Source organism: Alnus glutinosa, chromosome 3, assembly GCF_958979055.1.
Source record: "Alnus glutinosa chromosome 3, dhAlnGlut1.1, whole genome shotgun sequence".
NCBI lineage: Eukaryota > Viridiplantae > Streptophyta > Magnoliopsida > Fagales > Betulaceae > Alnus > Alnus glutinosa.
The window spans coordinates 28905833-28925469 of record NC_084888.1 but is presented as its reverse complement, the minus strand read 5'-3'; the positions used below and the strand labels follow the sequence as shown (position 1 = coordinate 28925469).

The 19637-nt window shown below is 37.9% G+C and overlaps 2 protein-coding genes across 2 annotated transcripts; both read right to left on the bottom strand.

The window, feature by feature from the left end:
- Positions 1-103: 103 nt before the first annotated feature.
- LOC133863005 (photosynthetic NDH subunit of subcomplex B 1, chloroplastic) lies at positions 104-4131 on the bottom strand. Its single transcript, XM_062298968.1, has 6 exons — positions 3518-4131; positions 1850-2040; positions 1458-1715; positions 1164-1269; positions 765-850; positions 104-415 (listed from the first exon to the last, which is right to left on the bottom strand). Exons 1-6 carry the CDS (start codon positions 4091-4093, stop codon positions 250-252), a joined length of 1383 nt encoding a protein of 460 aa, XP_062154952.1. The 5' UTR covers positions 4094-4131; the 3' UTR covers positions 104-249.
- Positions 4132-17443: 13312 nt separating this feature from the next.
- On the bottom strand, positions 17444-19434 carry LOC133863781 (probable WRKY transcription factor 40). Its single transcript, XM_062299873.1, has 5 exons — positions 19189-19434; positions 19031-19090; positions 18614-18934; positions 18393-18509; positions 17444-18113 (listed from the first exon to the last, which is right to left on the bottom strand). The coding sequence occupies exons 1-5, from the start codon at positions 19261-19263 to the stop codon at positions 17739-17741; spliced, it is 948 nt and encodes a 315-aa protein (XP_062155857.1). The 5' UTR covers positions 19264-19434; the 3' UTR covers positions 17444-17738.
- Between the last annotated feature and the right edge of the window lie 203 nt (positions 19435-19637).

Sequence of the window (19637 nt, the reverse complement as noted above, 5' to 3'; positions counted from 1 at the left end):
TGGATTAGGGGGCATCAGAGTGATGCTAAACCCAACATCAATAATTGCAATGGGTTCCATTGCCATATTTGAACCAAACGTTGGCAGAGGTCCCCAGAAAATGGATTGAAATTTGTGAACTATTTGCAGAAAATTTGATATTCTTCTATACAATTGAAAGGGAAACACATCCAAAATAACAGTAAGAATAAAAAATAAAATGAAAAATGAAAAAAAATAAATAAAAAAGGAAGTGGCCCTCTTCCCCTTCTAGGCTAGAGCTAGGGACACATCAAAAATTTGAAGTACTTTCTTAACAGCTTGAATGTCAATATCTATTAATTTTCCGGTCTTGGACGAAACTATGACACATTTCTTCTCTTCTGCATTAGGAACAAATAGCTTCCCCTTTTCTTCAGAGCAAAACAATGCAATGCTGCAACAAATATGTGTAAGAAGTAATATATGTTAAATTATTACTTATTTCAAAAGCTTAATAAGTGTGGTTCAATACATGAAATATTTAATTTGAATGAAAAGTAAAATGTGGAATCAGGGTTTGAACTCAAAATTTCTAACTTTGATACCATGTTAAATTACTACTTATTTTAAAACTTAAATTAATAAAAAAATATTAAATTAAATTATTTAATCAATACTTTAACACACATATCAAACTTATGCCTTTTTAAGTTCTACATAAACTTACCGAGTTTTACCGAAGGTTCCCATTAGCATCTCAAAAAAAAAAATAGTGAGTTTATTTGTCAGATGAAATTAATTACCTGGGTTTTTCCCGTGTATTTGCAAGTTGGATGGCTGCTGTGTTTGTGGCAATCACCCCTGCTGAGTCATTGATAAGGGCTGCCAGCTGAAGCAGAGAAACCCCAAAATGAAGTGACAGTATTGGAACTTGAAAATACTCCATGTTTTTAATCATCTAGCATTATCATTCTTTATCTTTTTTTTAGAATATTCCTACCATTGTTGTATGTTTGGAACATAAGATGCAATATCACGACCAGAGAAATGCTACAAGTATATCCAAGTACTTACTTGTGGCAGTAAAAATCACCATGAAATTTTAGACTGATTAATCTGTTTTGGCTAACATTTGCTTCTTCTTTTTCCCTTTTCGTACACAATTTTTCTACAGAAAAATATGTGAAAGAAGAATTTGTTACCTGGCCAGGAGTTGTAATGAACACAATACTTGCATCATCTCCAACAACTTCTTCAACATTCTCCCTTTCTTTCTCATGTGGAATAACAAAAATTGGCCTAGGTCCCCTGTTAACAAATACAATCTCATGTCAATGCTTCCCACATGAGAGTGTCTTTTAACTTGTTTTTTTGGCTAAATAGCAGATTTAATGACTAGTCATTGCATTTAACAGAAAATTTTAACGGTGGAATGAGATTGCAAAAGCGATGAAGTTCAAAAAAGTTGTATGAAGTTTCCCTAATAAATTTAGTACCTTATAGAATCTGCTATTTCAGCCCAAACTTCGATTGGTAGCAAGCTATCAGTGTCCCCCCTAGACTGCATTGAGGCCTTTGAATCTGATTTTATCCCATGAATGACAACATATCTTCCTTTCTCTGCACCTACTTTCCTATATTTGGCCTCAACAACTGCCTTCAGCTTCTTTGAAATAGCTACTTTGAGAGGGGGCACAGGTTGCCTTGGCACGCTTCGAAATGGTCTCCCCAACCAATCAAGCATCTGATGATACCTAACCAAACAAACAAACCATGTCAACACAACATAGTAAGCCTCTCTGTTCTTGTGTTTTTCTTTTCTGGTTAATCCATATACATTTTTCTGCTAATTTAATATTATATATCTTGTCTTGTGTTGTACACTCACATGTGATATCCTTCGTCAGAGAGATTATTACTATCTGGTGTAAATGTTTGGGATAGAAGTAATCCTGCCCCTGCAGAATTTACATTTGGGTAAACGTAGCTAACTCTATCTCGAGCTGTTGTCATGAACAAGAATGCCGCATGCCCTAGCCCTGCTAGTCTGGTTGATAACACCATGTCATAGTACCTATTCTGCAGCAACAATTGAATATAAAATTGCAATTACTTATAAAAAAAAAAAAAAACAATTGAATAATAACTTGTTATATATAAATTAAAGTTGCAAAGAGAAACTTAGCTTTTGAGATAAGCGGTAATTTAATATGATATTAGAGCAGAAATTCTGAGTTCAAACCCTATCTTTCTCATTCATCTTTTATTTCTATTAAATATTCCACGTGTTGGATATCACCTATTAAGGGAGAGTTTCAGCTCACATGTGAGAATGAGTGTTGGAATATAAATTAAACGATTAAATTAATCATTTCCTATAAACTTAAACTTTTAATACAAGTGATGATTTAATAGTTTGTAACCGCACTAATCCATTGTAAGTATGTGATGACTAAATTATATCTACTTTTGCCAAAAACAAGATGCATTTCTTCAATTGGTAAAGATGCATGAATGCATCATTCACAAAAATATTTAAAAAATATATAAATAAATAAATTCACTAATTATTTTTCTTACTTGATTATCGTGAAATCACCTGAAGAGAGCATAAGCTTACTAAAATCAGTATAGTATTAGGTCCATTTGAATTTGAGATTTCAAAAAGTACGATTTAAAAATAACGATTTTAAAATGTACGATTTAAAAAAATTATTTTTAAAAATGCAGTTAAGTATTTGACAAAATCGTAGTTTGGCATCTAATCGCAAGTTAGGCTTTAAAATTTTGCGTTTTCAAAAAAAACACTCACTAACCTGCGATTTGGAAAAACATATTTTTAACGTCTTTAAATCGCAATTTTTTAAAACGTAATTATCAAACGATTCATTTTCGCAATCTCAAACGCACCCTTAGAAATATTACATACTCAAAAAAAGAGTTGAATTCTTTTCAAAATTGATTTAAAACACCCTTTTTAAGTGTTAATTTGTGTTAACGATATAAATTAATTCATCGATTCCTATTAACTTAGGATTTTTTTGAATAAGTGATAATTTAATATAGACAAAAATTTCCTACAAACCAGTTTGTATGAAATTTTATACAACCCACATATAAGATTGACATGTGTCCCTTAACATGTGAGAATCACATGTTTTTTTAATAGCATTTGCTTCTCATATGCTTTTTTAATAGCATTAATAAAAAAAAAAAGTGATTCTCACATATTTAAAGGACACATGTCACTCTCATACGTGGATTGTACGAAATTCCCTACAAACCAATTTGTAAGAAATTTCTGTCAATTTAATATTGAGTAATGCTACATATCATCTATTTATCTTCCTTTTATCCTCCTAAAATTGATGTGGCTCTTAAAATCATCATTAAATTTATAATAAATTATTATTAGATTTTGATCCAATGGTATAGCATTACTCATTCTACATATTGAGTTACTCTCAAATAATGTTAGAATATTAATTAAATAATTAAATTTATTCTACCTTGCCAATTTGGAAGGACAAAGCTAAAAGAAATCGGAGGAACCAACCTTAAGAAGTCCAACCATGTCAGTATACTCGGCGGGCTCGGGGAAATCATCGTCAGGATCATAAACATTAGCCCACCTCACATTCTTGTTCAACTCGTACGTCTGCTTCCCTCTCGCCGACGCCAACACATCCACCTGAACACCCGGGTACCTATCCTTGATCAGCTGAATGGTCGGAAAGAAGAGCAAATTCTCATACACACCGCCAGAGACCATGCAGCAGCACCTCCTCACGTCGCCTCTAATTTTCAATCCCAAGGACGCGATTTCCACGCTGTAACCCGCCGGGAACTTCAGGAACCCATTGGGGCTGTTGGGGTTATCCGGCGGCCGGTCGTCCTCTCCTTGCTTACCGTCGGAAAACACTGAGCCGTACTCTATGTCGGGGTCCTCACCGTCGTCGAAAGGATCGAGCCAGCGGTTCTTCTTCTTGGGTCGGGCGTTGAGACTGCTTGGTCTCTTGGCGCAATGAGGGTGCAAGAAGGAGAGTTTGGTGAAGTGGAGTGAGGGAGACGAAGCTGGGTTTGTGAGAAAGGGTGAAAGGGGTACTTTGGGAATTAGAGAAGTTGTAGCCATGAAAACTGAGGTTGAGTGAATAGTGAGCCGTGAGCGCTTCTTCTGCTTACTTTTTTTTTGAGTTTCTGGTTTTATTGTTAAAGATTTGAGTGTGTGGACGGTGGCTGGATAAGTGGGTCACGTCAATTTAATAATTTTTAAAATTAAAAATATTTTTAATTAATTCTAAGATAGTTTCTATTATAAAATGGTTTTAGAGAAGTCATTTTTCAGGAAAATATTTTTCGTCAAAAGCATTTTTTTATGTTTAGCGCGTACGAAAAATCACAAATATTTTTTATATTTTCATTCAATCATATTAACCTATAAAAATCAATTTTTATTCAGAACATATAAATATTAATATAAAAATTACTAGTGACGAGATTTCGTCACTGATCGACAGGATTCTGGCTACTATAACCAGAATCCGAGATAAAAGCCAAAATTCAGACATATTCGTCGGAAGCTAGGTTGGCCGAATTCCGGCGAAGGTGGCTAGATTCCGAAAATGGCCAAAATCCGGCACAGAATAGCCGAAATCCCGCCAAAACGGCTGGAATCCGGCCATTCTGGCCGGGATGTTCTAGCTAGATCCGTTCGGCCAACGGCCGGGATCCAGCCAATTTGGCCAGATCCTGCTAGCCCGCCAAAATACTACTTTTGGTTGCCGAAATCTAGGCTGATTAGATTCCGGTAGTTGGATTCCGACGATAGTGACTAGGGGTGGGGCGGGGCAGTTTTCCGCCCTTTTTGGCCTCGCCCCGCACCTATGTGGGTTGGAAATTTCCAACCCGCAAACCGCACTTAATAAAGATAGCCCATGCGGCGCGGATCACTGCGGGGCAGGGCAAGTATTTTGAGTGGCATTTACGTAATTTTGATTTTATTTGTAAAAAATAAAAATTCAAAAAAATACTTATTTTTTTAATAAAAAAAATTAAATTCATATTATTTTTTCACAGAATCTTATGAATGCAAAGTCAGATTTTAAGGGATTGCACTCTGTTTCAGTAAAGAAAAAAATTATAATTTCAAAGCTCCTTAAATTTGGTCCTTCAACATGTTGACACATATCTTTTAATCGTTCCTAGTTTCATACAAGAACATTTTCCATGGAATTAGCCTTGTAAACTAAACTAAAAGCCCTATTAGTTATAAGATAAAATTCTAAGAAATATGATTTCTATTTTCTCCCATCAACAAAGCATAATGAATCAATGACAAGAATAAAAAGCTATAATATTTCACTATTCCATGTCATCAATTTTCTTGCCTTTTCCAGAAGTAATGAAAAGATTATTTCCCATGAAATTGAACCATAAAAATTGTATTTTCTACACAATGAAATGAGTCCACTAGTTAGTAAACAACTAAACATACAAAAATATAACAGTCCATTGGTTAGTAAACATGCAAAAATATAATAGTCCACTGGTTAGTAAACATGCAAAAATATAACAGTGAACCAAAACAAATTAAAACAAAAGGAAAAGAGGAAGAAGATGAAGACAAAGAGAGAGAGAGAGAGAGAGAGAGAGAGAGAGATTTCTTCTTCTAGCCTTCTAGGAAGCTTCATAACCTGCAACACAAACAAACAAATCCTAAAGTTTCAACACAACCAAAATGTCCAAACCAAGCTAGTAGCACACATAAAATTTAAGTTAAATAAAAAAACTAAAAGATAATAGCAGAATGTCAGAATGCAACTTCAGTCTTCTTCACTCTCCAATTTCTACTCTTCAGTCTTCACGTCACTAATCCTCCTCAAGCAAAATATTGATGTTCTTTAAAATCATTTCTACAAAAAATCAAACAAAAAATAAAAATAAATAAAAATAAAAAAAAAAAAAAGAAAGAAATAAAAATAATAATAAAAAAAAAAAAAAAAAAAGAATTACATTCTCGATTGAAATCAATAATTAGTATTTATAAATAGCAAAATAAATTAAGAAATGAATAATAGGAAGCTTACCTGAATCAAGCTTATAACTTTCAACATTTTCAACTATCTCTGTGTCACTGCTTAGGGGTTTAGAGCTTAACCAATTTTGTGCACATATCAATGCTTCAACCGTATTTGGGGCCAATGAACTTCGAAAAGGATCCAACACACGCCCTCCAGTGCTAAACGCTGACTCTAAAGCAACTGTTGTAATGGGAATGGACAACACAATACGTACTTTCTGGGCAAGTACTGGAAATTTAGTTGAGTTCACCTTCCACCAATTTAAAATATCGAAATTTGCATTTGGTTTTTCAACCTCCTCCATCAAATATCGATCTATCTCCGATTTGCAATGAACATCACTTTTAGAAGTTAGGTACTTATAAAACCTATTCATAAAGTGAAGCGAAATGTTTTCAGTTTCTTCTACATTGATTGAGGAACCTTGAAGAAATGCACTAGCACTACCATGTTCAACTTAAGATGAACTCTCTCCAACATTAAAGTGATCATATAATTGTTGAAGGTTGTGCTTCGATTTTTTCACCATTTTAGTACATTTCTCTTCACTAAGAACATCTTTGAACCAATATTCTAATGACCCCAACTTGGTTTGTGGATCAAGTATAACAACAATAAACATCAACACATTAACCCTATCAAGATCCCCCCAATACTTATTGTACTTCGTCAACATTTTCTCCGCCATAGAACTCAATATATAATCCCCACTCTCACTATAAGCTTGTAAATGTATTTGAATGCCACAAATTTCTTGAAAATATATATTACATGTCACATACAAAGACCCCTAAAGTTGCATTGTAACTTCATAAAAAAGTTTGAGAAACTTGAGAAAAATCCTAATACGAGCCCAATCATCATAATTAGGAGGTCCCAAACCTTTTCTACCATTCTTTTCATCAAACAACGAAGAAACATAATTTCCATCATGCTTTTCCATTAATTCAAAAGCACTTTGATATTTTTCAGCACCTTCCAACATCTTAAATGTAGAGTTTCATCGAGTTGGAACATCAAGACTTAACAAACCCTTGAAAGTAATTTTTTCTCTTTCTATACAAGTCTTAAAGTTCTCAAATCTTGAAGGAGAATGCTTCACATATTTCACAGCACTTCTAACCTTCACAATTGAGTCATCAACATCTTTTAAACCCTCAGACACAATTAGATTTAAAATGTGTGCACAACATCTCACATGCATAAACTGATTCTCTAATATGGTGCCAGCCTTATGAGCAGTTCTCTTCCTCAAGCAATCCAAAGAAGTATCATTCGAAGACGCATTATCAACTGTGACAGTGAAAATGTTACTAATACCCCACTGAATCATACATGTCTCAATCTTTTGCCCAATTGTCTCACCTTTATGATTAGAAATTAAACAAAAATTTAAAATATTTTTGTGCAAGTTCCATTCACTATCAACTCAATGAGCAGTGACATACATGTAATTAAGGTTCTGTACCGAAGTCCAACAATCAGCGGTAAGACAAACATGGGCACCAGTTGTCAAAAACATTGCCCTCAACTTTTCCTTTTCAGACATAAAAAGCTTAACACAATCCCTCATTATAGTATAACGGAAAAGGATTAAAAACCTAGGTTCAACTGTCTTCATGAACTCCTGAAATCCATCACCTTCCACAAATTTAAATGGCAACTCATCAACAATTATCATCTTAGAAATTGCTAACCTTATTTTTGAAGTATTGTATTTAACTATCACAAGATTACCACATGATCCTTTCCCCCTTCCCACTCCCACTCCCACTTGTCCTTCTCTCTTAGCCTTAAAACTTAACTTTGATTGGAACTTATCAAACCTACCAGGAAATTTTTTGCAGCTTCTCCTAATATGTTGTAGCATGGATGAAGTATCATGGCTTCTAGGGTGACAACTAAACAAACCTCCACAATAATTACATTTTGATTTAGGATCCTTTGGATCACCCTCCTCTAACTTAGTAAAATGTTCCCAAATCGATGATGTAGTCTCAGTTTTTTAAAATTTTAATGGGAGAGCTGAACTAAGATTTTGAAGGCCAATAGTTGCTGTAGATCCAACCCTAACACATTCAACATTATCATTATCAATGGGAGGCATGGTACTATCCAAAAGACTAGGCCTAGATAAAGCAAAACTAGAACCAATAGTCGTATGACTCTTATTACTACTACTTGAATTACTATCCATGACTTGAATCTATATTAAGTGGGAAAAAAGAAAACCATAATCAACAACAGCTAGAGCATAAATTGATAAACATATGCCAAATGATATGATAAACAGGAGATGGTTGCCAAATGATATGATATTTCCAACAGGAAGGTTGCTGGGATGTTCTGGCCAGATCCGTGGCCAATCGGGCCAGATCCTGCCAGCCCACTAGAATACTACTAGTTTGGTCGCTGGACTCTAGGCTGATCGGATTCCAGTAGCCGGATTCCAGCGATAGTGACTGGACGTTGTCAGATTCCAACACCGGCCAAATTTCGGCGTTGGGCAATTGCTTGAACGTGAAGGTCGAATGCATCTGCCGTCTTCGAAAAATGATATACGCTTTTAAAGCGTAAATCATATTCCGAAATTTACTAAGCAATTTTGGTCAAACAGAAATCATTTTCCGGTTGACTTTTATTTTCGCCCTCACCAAACACCGAAAAATACCGAAATTATTTTCTAGAAACTATTTTACGCTGAAACAAACGGAGCATAAATAAATAATAAAGAAAAATGTAAAAACAATTTATGTTGTTGGCCTAAATTACAAATCGCTCCTTATTGTATCAACATAAATTCAGAGGTATCTAAAGTATGTCAAAAAAATAATTTAGTCCTTAAAGTCAAATTCCGTTAAAACATTTGATAGATTTCATTATGTGCCAAAATTTAGTCTCTTGGGTCAAAATAAATTAATTAATTTTGTTGGAAAATTATCCCGACCTGCCAAATGGATCAAGCTTCATATCAACCGAGCCCAGCAACAAATCACAGGAATCAGATCCATTGGGGGGTACTTGGTAAAAAAAAAAAATGCCGAAAACAAAACCACAAGGCAAGGAAGATAAAAACTCCGAAGTATCAAGTTTTATTAAAGATGGAAAGTTTACACGAAGTATCAAGTTTCATTAAAGATGGAAAATTTACATGAAGTATCAAAACAAAAAATTGCTGAAGCTACAAAAAAGACTAAAAAAAGAAGCTAAGGCTCCTTGGCACTCGAGTCATCTAAGTCTCGGTTAGCCGCAGAAGCCTCAACGTCAACAGTCTTGGTCGGAACATATGAGTACGCCGGCTTAGCATCCTCTCTAACCTAATCGGGGACATCTGGAATCAAGTCTCGGCCTATCCCTCTAAGCACTTCGATAACTTCTTCAGGAACGTCCATAAAATCTGTGAACTGCAGGTCAGTGTAATTCGGAGAAGGCGTCGAAGGGTTAAGAACAAAGTTCTTAAGAGAACCAAAACCCCAGCTAAAACCATTAACCCAAGTTTGGTCTTGAACTTTGGTGAAGGCCAGAATCTGGTTGTGATATCGATCGGCCTTCGACTTGTAATGTGCAGGCTTCGACTTATAGTGCTTGGATTTCTTCTGATGCTCCCGGCACTTGGACTTAGACTTCAGCAGATTTGCCTGAGCGGCCTGCCTGCCGGACTCGGCCTCTTTCAGCTTCTCTTCCGCTGCTCGTTGAATCTCCTCTACATCCTTCCAAGCTTCTTTGGCGGCCCTCTTTTGCCCCATTGCTACGCCTAATTTAGCCCGCAACAGAGTATTGCTGGATGAGGTGGCTGAGTACTTCGCCTCGACATTGTTGAAAAGAGTCTTAAACTCCGACAATTCTCGAACCCTCACATCCAGCTCGACAGAAAGTTCACGGCTAGTTTACTTGGCCGCATCTCGCCTCAGCCCAGCGTCCACGATCGACTCATCGTATTTAACCAACTCCAGCTCCCGCTTGGCAAGGAGCTTGCTCAACTTAGCCACTTCAGACTCCAGGGACTGTCGTCAAAGAAGCTTAAACTCAAGCTCGGAAACACATTGCCTAAGCCCAGCAACAACCAGAACTTGATCCCGGGAAAATTCCCTATACTGGTCAAAGAAAGTAAGGGTGTCCACCAGGCGGAATACACCCGGCTATACTCCCTCCAAGATAATTGGCAAGAATGAGGGCCCGAACCGCGTTCATAATAGGCTCGGCCAAACGCTTTCCTCCAAGGCCTCCTCATACTCTCGAGCAGGCCTGAAGAACTCGATGGAATCAGGAAGAGACCTGTTGCTTGGACCGGTTGTGTCAGCTCCAAGGCTAGGGCATGTTGCTCGGCCTAGCCATGTCAGCTCTGAGGCCGACAAAGGGCCTGCTGCTCGGCCCGGTAGCTTCACCACTTGACCTAGCTCGGGCATCTATGGACCTCGTGGCCCCACCAACACTAGCAGTCGCATCCGACGTAGGTTTCTCCCAAGTCTCAACCTCAACTTCAGCACGAACAATCGACGACTCTGGCTGATCTAATTCAATCACTAGGATTGAAGTAACTGTAGCCTCAGTCTTGGCTGTTGACGGGGTTGCTCCACCCTTGTCCAAAGCATTTATCTCGACCTCATCTTCATCACGGAGCTTCAAAACTCCATCGATTTCGTGGCTCGAGGCACGGCCTCCTCAGCAGCATTCTAAATTTGTTGGACCTTAGGGAATAACGATCGACAGCGGCTCAGCACGAATTGGGGCATCTCAGACCGCCGAACCCAGGACGATGGATTTAAGATACGATCGAGCGTCCTCCATCCTCAATTTCTTCTTGGTTGGCACTTCTTCTAATTTTTTAGGCGACCGAGGTCTCTTCTTGGTAGCCTTCGCCTGGGCAACCTCCTCCTCGACGGCCTTCACCTTGGCAGCCTCCTTCTCAGCGGCCTTCTCCTTAGTGGCCTTTTTCTCAACAGCCTTTTTGTCGGCAGTCTTCTTCATCTTCAACTCCTGCTTGACTCAATTCACTGGGCGTCGGCCAGGAGCTTCTTTACGGTTTTAGGAGCCTCATTCAGCTCCTTAGACTTTTTTGATCCCTCCTGGACCTTTTCTTTACCCTTTTAGGCAGCAACCTCATAGCTCTCCTTCGGCTTTTGAGACTTGTTCTTCCTCACTTTTAAGAAAGGAACATCCGATATTGGGATGTTGTATCCAAGAACATTCCGCATGTTCTCGTTCGTTACAAACTGGTCAAAATCTAGTCTTTCTTCGTTGGACTTAACCATAGAGAAGGCAATCATAGCATCAACATTATCGGTATGCTCGTTGGTAAGCTGAGGAAGTTCGGTTGACTCAGCCCTCATACTGGCCCACTCCTGAGGCACTCTCTGGTCCTCGAGAAAAAATGACAACTCGGCCCTTTCCCACTGGGCGGAGATTCTAAAGACTTGCTGCTTTCCATTCTTTGTTATTTGAGAACCTCTAAGCAAGATGAATAAACGTCAGCTTCTTTCGGACGGTGAACTCCATAGTGCCGTCCCGTTGGAAAGCAACATGGTAAATCGTGAGGAATTCGGCGATGGACATCCTCTTTTGGAGCTTGGTTCTCCAGATAATGAAGGAGGCAAACAAGTACCTCCATCCATTCAGTTTGATTTGAGAGGGAGTCACCCCTAATTGCACCACAAGCTCTCGAGCTATTGCCAGGAAAGGGAATCGAAAGCCAGCCATTAGCATCCGTACAATCATAACCACATCGCCTCTTGTGATGGAAAGCTCACCGAGCTCTTGAAAGTGAAGCTTTACCGAGTTTGGAATGTTGTAGCTTTGGTGAAGACAAGTTTCGTCAGATGCTAGAACCAATGTCTTAAATTTGTCCTCGTGGGGAATGAGATTTCGAAACACCACCACCAACATGACCTCCGTCAGATTCGGAACCAGATGCCATGAAGTATTGAAGACGCTAGGAAAAAAAAGGAAGAAATGTTGAAGACAGTCGGGAAAAACAGAAAAAGTTTGCCAAAAAACAGGAAAAGTTCGCCGAAAACTTAGAAAGTTTGAAGGAATTTGAGAGAGTAAAAAGTGAAATGCGAATAGGGGTTTATATAGGACTTCCTTCAGATACCGAAAAGACGCGCATTAAATGCGTTGAGTCGAAGGGACAGTAACTGTCGAATTGACAGCTTGCCTAAAAAGACAAGTCACACGCGTATCTTCATGCATGACTCGGATATCAAGACTGAAATAACTAGGCGTAACTGCACGCGCCATATCAGAAGTCGAACCGACCTTACAGCATCACCCCAAATCTCATCATGACCAAAATAACGTCATTTCGGACGTTTCCGTTTCCAAGGACATTTGAATTTCAAATTTTTCGGTATTCTTCAAAAGAGCGGATAGACATGTTTCAAATTTACGAAGTATCTCCAGTGAACCGGCGCAACCAGAATCTGACTTGGAAGATATTGACCTCGGCAGAATCACACAAAAAATTCTTTTCACCAAAGCCATCTCGGACAAAAGGAATTGGGGGGAGGAGGGGGGGTAACTATTGGGAAATTATCCCGACTTGCCAAATGGGCTGAGCTTCATATCAAACGAGCCCAGCAGCAAATCACAGGAATCAGAACCATTGGGTTTGTCTATGGCAAGGCCCAATGGGTTCATAATGATTTTCTACCCAGTCCACCTCATCTAGAGTCGGTAAAACACCGACTCCCTGATTATTATGGCACACACACCACAATCCCTAGTCGGTTGTTTAACTGACCCTTCGATCATCACGGAAGGTACTCCATAATCCAAAATTGGTTAAAGACCAACCCCACAATCATCGTGGCCCATGTACCATGATCCCACGATCCGGATTGTTGACAAATGCTTCAAGCCCGACTCGTGACCCAATGAAGAAAAATGGATTACTCTCACCACTCTAACTATAAATACCTCACTAATACGCGGGTATGAGAGAGATTGCTTTCTATTATTCCAAAAATATATACACTTGAGAAAAATACTGACTTAATCATCGGAGTGGAATTGTCGGATTCTCCCGACGCAATTTCCTTTTTTACAGGTTAAAGGTTCTTGCAAATCGACGAGCCACCAAACCGAAATCTGTGCTAACAAATTTGTTTAGTGATATATATATATATATATATATTATTAAAAGTGACACATGTCATTTTTGTATTGGTGCTGACGTGACATCTAGCGGAATCTATTAAATGTTTTAACGGAATTTAACTTTAGGGACTAAATTATTTTTTTGACATACTCGAGATACTTATAAATTCACTTTAATACGGTTGAAAGCGATTTGAAATTTAGACGGCACTAAAACTGATTTTAAAATTGTTCTCTAAATAATAAGAGTTACAGTTGATTCATTTTATCCAATAAAGTCAAAAAAGAAAAGAAACAGAAATACGTGGCACCTGTATATCCACTAATTTTTTTTTTTAATAAAAGGACCCTTTCAATAATTATAAAAAAGAACAAAAAGTCAAATGTTTAGGATTACAACAACCTCCTAATAAATTAAGTTAGAGGCAGGGGTGAAGTTGTCTTTACCCGTGTAAAGTCAGACTCAGCTACTAAAGTATAATCTGAATAACAAAAACTGTCTCTACGTTTCAAGAAAACTTATAAACATATAGGAGAGGAGAGGCCAGACATTCTCCGGGTTTAATCTAAAAAAACAGTGCTGGCTACGTTAGAATACTGAAAAAAAAACAAACAAACATAAAACAGAAAAAAAGTTCAAACTTTTCCTGCCTATCCGTACTGTTGGTCGGGTAGTCAAAAACTCCAAAAGTTTTTGAAAAATAAACTAACCATAGGCCATAACAAGTTCATTACATGACGTGGCAAATTTGGATTGGTAACCTGACTACCTGAGAAGCTTTTTCTCCCTCTCTCTCTCTCTCTCTCTCCGATATTCATTTATTTTCCGACCAAAATATTCCGATTTTCCTTTACACTTCCAGAGGCCAATTTCGGAATAGTAAGAAGTAGGAATCGTGGCAATACGGGCTCATCGCGAATCCAGTCGATGAACATCGCCGAGTCCGAGTCCCGGCCTGTCCTCGGCCCACCCAACTCCAAAAACCCACGAAGAAATCCGATACCAAGCACAAGAAATCAACAGCTAGCTGCTAGCACCGTCATCGATCGCAACCGATTCCCGTAAAAGCGAAACGGCGCCGTCTGTGACTGGGTTGGCAGGATTCAATGAGCTGCGTCGTCGTTGTTGAGCGGGAAGGTTGGGGTGAGGCGGAGGCAATCTGGGTGGAAGATGGAAGAGGTTGAGAAGGTCGAGAGAGTACGTCGGTGGTAGTGTTGCTTGGATTACACCCAATACCGGTATGCTTATGTGTCTCTTCTTTTTAATTTCATGTTACTATAAAGTTGGGGAGTCTTCGGATTTCTTTTAAATGTGAAAGCTTTGCTCTTCTGATTTTGGTAACTGCAAAAGGCTCAATGGTTGTTCTTTCTATTCTAAAGAGTGATGAAGGTGAAATATTTTTCTTTACATTTGCTTCTTCTCTTCATCTCTTGTATGTATATTAAGCAGATCGACGATATGCCCTCTGCACCTCTTAAAAGGGGTGAAAGAACTACTTCTACACCTTCACAGGAGGCGCAGAGGGGGGTGGTTAGAACTTAGAAGACCCCAGACGGCTAGACCTATGAGGGGGTGGAATACCCACCCGGTGCCTCTCCTCCGGGTAGGTTTCCATCCCCCACTCCCCCTTCTGCAAAGGTGGACACCGAAGGTGGGGAGGGAAGACCTACCTCTGGCGAAGGGGCAACCTCCGCCCGGTGGAGCCGAGCATCCACTTTTTTTTAAAAATTTTTTTTTTTTTTTATTTTTATAATAATTCCATATTTCACATTTAAAAAGAAATGAGTATGTATTTTGAAAATATTTTCTATGAATTTATGAAATGTTTTCTGAAAAGTGTAAAAACAAAATAAATAAAGAAAATTGTGGTTTGTTTTTCTAAGTGTAAAAGCTTATTATTTGATTAACTATGGTCTGAAAATTGTTTTTTAACGTTTGAAAATCAAAACAATTTGGGGATAAATCCAGTCATTGTGGTCTAAAATAATTCAGAAATTTTTGAGGTGAGTCAAAATAACAATTTAGTCCATATAGTAAAATTTTAATGAATTCCATTAGTATGTTACGTTAACGGTAATAAAATGATGACATATGTCACTCTTAATTAAAATATTTTATATATATATAAACTGAAAAATTGAAAATATAAAACTAAAAAATTAAATTAAAAAAAAGAAAAAAATACTGGCAGCCATCACTTGGAGAGGGGCAAACCCCAAAGGAGGATGGGGTTGGTTTGTTGCTATTCCCAACCACCCGAGAGGCGGCCAGTAGTAACCTTTGGGCCACTCTTATCTTTGGAATGGATCGTAGGCCATCCCCTCTCTCAAAGACTTTTGAATTAGTTTTTATACAATAATAAACAATTTAATAATTTTATTATTATTATTTTGTTTTTAACTTAACAATTTTATAATTTAAGCTAACTACATAAGATTCATTTTACATTTATCCCACAATTTGGTACCCTTTTTAGAACACATTTTAGTTTTTAAACACCCAATACCGAAAACTTTTTTGTTTGGTAAAGTGTTCAATTCAGTATTTTTTTTTTTTTTTATTATTTTTCTTTTTCTTGTTAACTCTTTACCGAAAAGTGTTTTATTTTTATTTTTTATTATGCAGTTTGTTTTGTTTTTCTACTGAGCTACAATGGGTGGGTGAGGTGAGTGATAGCCTAGTCCCACCCAACCGCGTTTGTTGGACTAACCAGTCATCACGGTAGCTGGGTAAGCCATGTTGAACAGCAGCAGCACCGCCTCTCCCCCTCTCTCTCCACCGGCATTCTTCCTTAGAAATCTCTGTTATAAAAGAGAGGACCTTGCCTCTCTCCTAGAGCTGTGGTAAGTGAAAAGTGTGTAGAATTGGTGTGTGAGGTCTTCGGCCGTGTGTTTTGTGTGCTGCTGTTTGTCTTTAAGAAGGAATGTTACGTACGGGTCAAATGGCCTTTAGAATTTTGTGGGTTTTAACGTGGGCTGGCTTGGATGACTTGTATCTGTCCGCAAAAGTGGTCTTTATGTACTTTGACCCAACTGCTGTCTCTAAGATTAAATGAGAAAACAAAAAAGATAGGAATCCCTTTTTCTCAAAAAGAAAAAAGGGGGGGGGGGGGCTTTTGACGGTATAGATTTAATCCTAGATATTTTATGAGAAAGAGAAAGAGTCAATTAAAATGCATGACAAATGTGCAAAGGTTGAGACCATAATTTCTTGTTCATGTCATCTTGTGTGTTTTTTTTTTTTTTTTTTTTTAACAAGTATTCATGTTATCTTGTTATACATCAATGATATTGCAGAATGAAAATGAGCGTCTTTTGGTTTTGAGAATTGTTGATGATTTGTTTGGTGAGAAAGCTCTTGATTATAACTATGTAGTGCTGTTGATCGAAAAATCATTCTTCTCCCATTAATCTCAAGCCACATTACCCATACAAATTACCAATACAAATGAATATGATATTCTCTATTTCAAATAAAATGGATAATATTTATTTCATGGTTAGAATTTAAATTTGATTTGTACGGTACTTTAACAACATTCTTGTGTGTTATATTGATGAGTTTGGGTCGTTCAACATGTACGTAGGTATATATGGAACTTTGCGAACCATAAGCCTATAGTTAGCCAGTTCTGGTACCCTCGCTAGGTTCGGTTCCCAATAACTGGAAAAGTTTATCAATTTTGATATTTTCCGAATTGATCGATATTCTCAAATATAAGTTTTTTATTTTTCCAATGGCAATATTCAGTTACACAACGGGTAAGGATCCCCTATGAATTTAAACAAATTACAGATTCTTAAATTATGTGAATTCAAGCCTTTGTTTTGCATCGAACGACATAAAAAGTGCTACTTATTAAAAATGTGACATGTTACTAATGAGAATTGAGTATATTTTCATCATATTCTTGCGTTTTATATCGTATAATAGGTAACTTTTTCAAGCCGTTCGATACAAGGAACGGCCTGATTTAACATAATTTGAGAATCTACAATTTCTTTGAAATTGTTGTGAATCCTGATGCTTTACACAACATAGCAATATTCCTCATTGCCGATTTCAGATTGAAATGAACATATATAGCTGTTAGATTTTCTAAAACTGGTTTATTTTATAGATAACTTGTTTCTTGGTGGCCTGAGGTGTATATATAGGCTTCCTACTTTCGTAGAATTAGAACCTTACAGAAATGAAAGGACCAGAAAGGTTGCAGGAGTGAGACCAGCAGCCTCCCATTGTTATATATCGAGGTTTAAGAATGCATGGTTTATGTAAGCAATCCATACTATGATGTCAAGCGATGTATAAAGAGGCTATGATTGAGCGCTAGAACCAGATTCTTCAAGTGTTTTACTGCTTCAATTGATCAGCTGGCTCTAATGCTCAATCCTTAAAACCACGAATATGATTACCAGTGGCTCAAACTGAGCTTGGATTGCCTAGTGTACAACCTGCCCAAATTGCAGTCCCTCACAGTTGAGGAAGTTCAACAATATATATGTTCCAAACTCTTCTTTCCCCCTTCCCAATGTTGTATTTACATAAACATCCTAATTAATCCTCTAAATAGTCCAACAAAGCTATGGAAAACATCGTACTCAATTTCTTGACCATTTTTCTGTTGGATTTTGGTGTAAAATTCTTCCAGAAATGGCTGCCGCAAGTGCTGCTGTGAAGTTGGGATCTTTCGTCAAGGAAGAAGCCATCTGTTCCACCAAGAACTGTCTGACTTCCGGCGAATCCATTTTGGCCACGGGTTTTGATTGCTTGGCAATAATTTGATCAGTACTACTGGGTTTCGCTTTTGTCAAGTCAAGAGCTGTGAGGGTTGATCCAGCCGAGCAAGGTAGTGAACCGATGGTCACACAGCGATTCGAGCCATTTGTTGCCTCCAGCTGAGAAGTGTTTGGATGGTTGTGCTCACCTTCGTAGGTCGCAACCAACACAGATTGGTCTTCCACACTTCTTTGCACCTGAAGAGCCAAATTCGAGCACAAACACCTTAGCATATATATTCTTACTAAAATAGATTGAGTTTGTAGTTGGAATAATTCTATTTGATAGACTCATGTACGATTATCATATAACTGCAATAAGGTAGACAATGAAAATCAACTCATTTTCCTTTTAACAAGTACTTTCAAGTTATATATAGCAGTAAATTGTAATCGGTTCATTTTCTTCATTCTATGTATGTAAGTACTGCAATGAACTGATCAAAGACAACAGAACATTTCATGAAGTTCACTGACCTTCTTTTTAACGGGGCAGCTTGGAGCAAAAGAACATTTGAAGTAAGCTCTAGGACAGGGATTGTCTCTGGTGACCTTCTGACCATATTTCCTCCATTGATATCCATCCTTAACAACCTACAAATTCATGCGAAGGAAAAGCTACCATGTTATTTTATGCCCAACATATATGGCCGGAGAGAGAGATCGAGAGAGAGAGAGAGATTTTGCTAAAGACTTACGAGGCTGGAATCGGATGCTTCAGTCCTGACATAAGCCTTGGAAATCTTTGCCTTGATGGTTTCTTCTCTAGCTTTCTTGCATGGCAATTCCTCATCAGTTGAGCTGCTCTCGGAATTTCCGTTAACTCCATTAATGTTGTTGTTACTGCTTTCGGACTTTCTTTTCCTTGAACCGCTAAGCTCCTTGTCGGAGTTCTTGCTCATATAGTCCGACAACTGGTTCCTCAAAGCGTTGTAATTCTCGCACATCACCGTTAACATTTCCGTCAGCTTCTTATTTTCTGCGCTCACACGGTTCATCTCCTCCACTAAAGCACCACTCTGAACATGCACACCACAACAAAATTTGAGCACCCACATCTAAAAAAAAAAAGGAAAAATAAAAAAAGAAAAAAGAAAGTTAATTAATTAACCCACCTCTTCTTTTACTGAAACCTTCCTTGCAAAGTCTACAAAATGGCTTTCCACCTCTTTGTTCTGAAATCGAAAACAGAAACTCCGATCAATAATATATTCAAGTGAACATGATCGATGATCAGTGGGTAGGTAACTAATAAGAGCAAATTTCGACGTACCGAAGCATCCTCAAGAACTCTGACAGGATTAGCGTTAAGATCGAAGTGAGTGCTTCTCCATGAAGAGCAATCCATAGCCGCCAATTAAGATCGAAGCTGTCTCAGTTTTGACCAAGAGAAAGAAAAGATCGAAGGCTGTAATAACAATTGAGCGTGTGAACCAAAGGAAGGAGGGTCTATATATAGAGAGGGGCTGCGAGGAAACTGGGTGGAAGGGGGAGAGAGTGGCCGTGGGTGAAGATCTAGCTGGCATGAGATTTGTAATGGGTACATACAAAGATATATATATAGGGGGAGGACTCAAAGGAGTGTCGTTTTGAGAGAGTCCCCTGAAGGTTTTGTTTGGTGTGCGTTAATTGGGAAAAATAATAAAGAATGTGATGGGTAGGAACGTGTCGGTTGCATTGAAATTCTTGGAGCATAAATTTCAAAGTCAAGCACGCCATCAA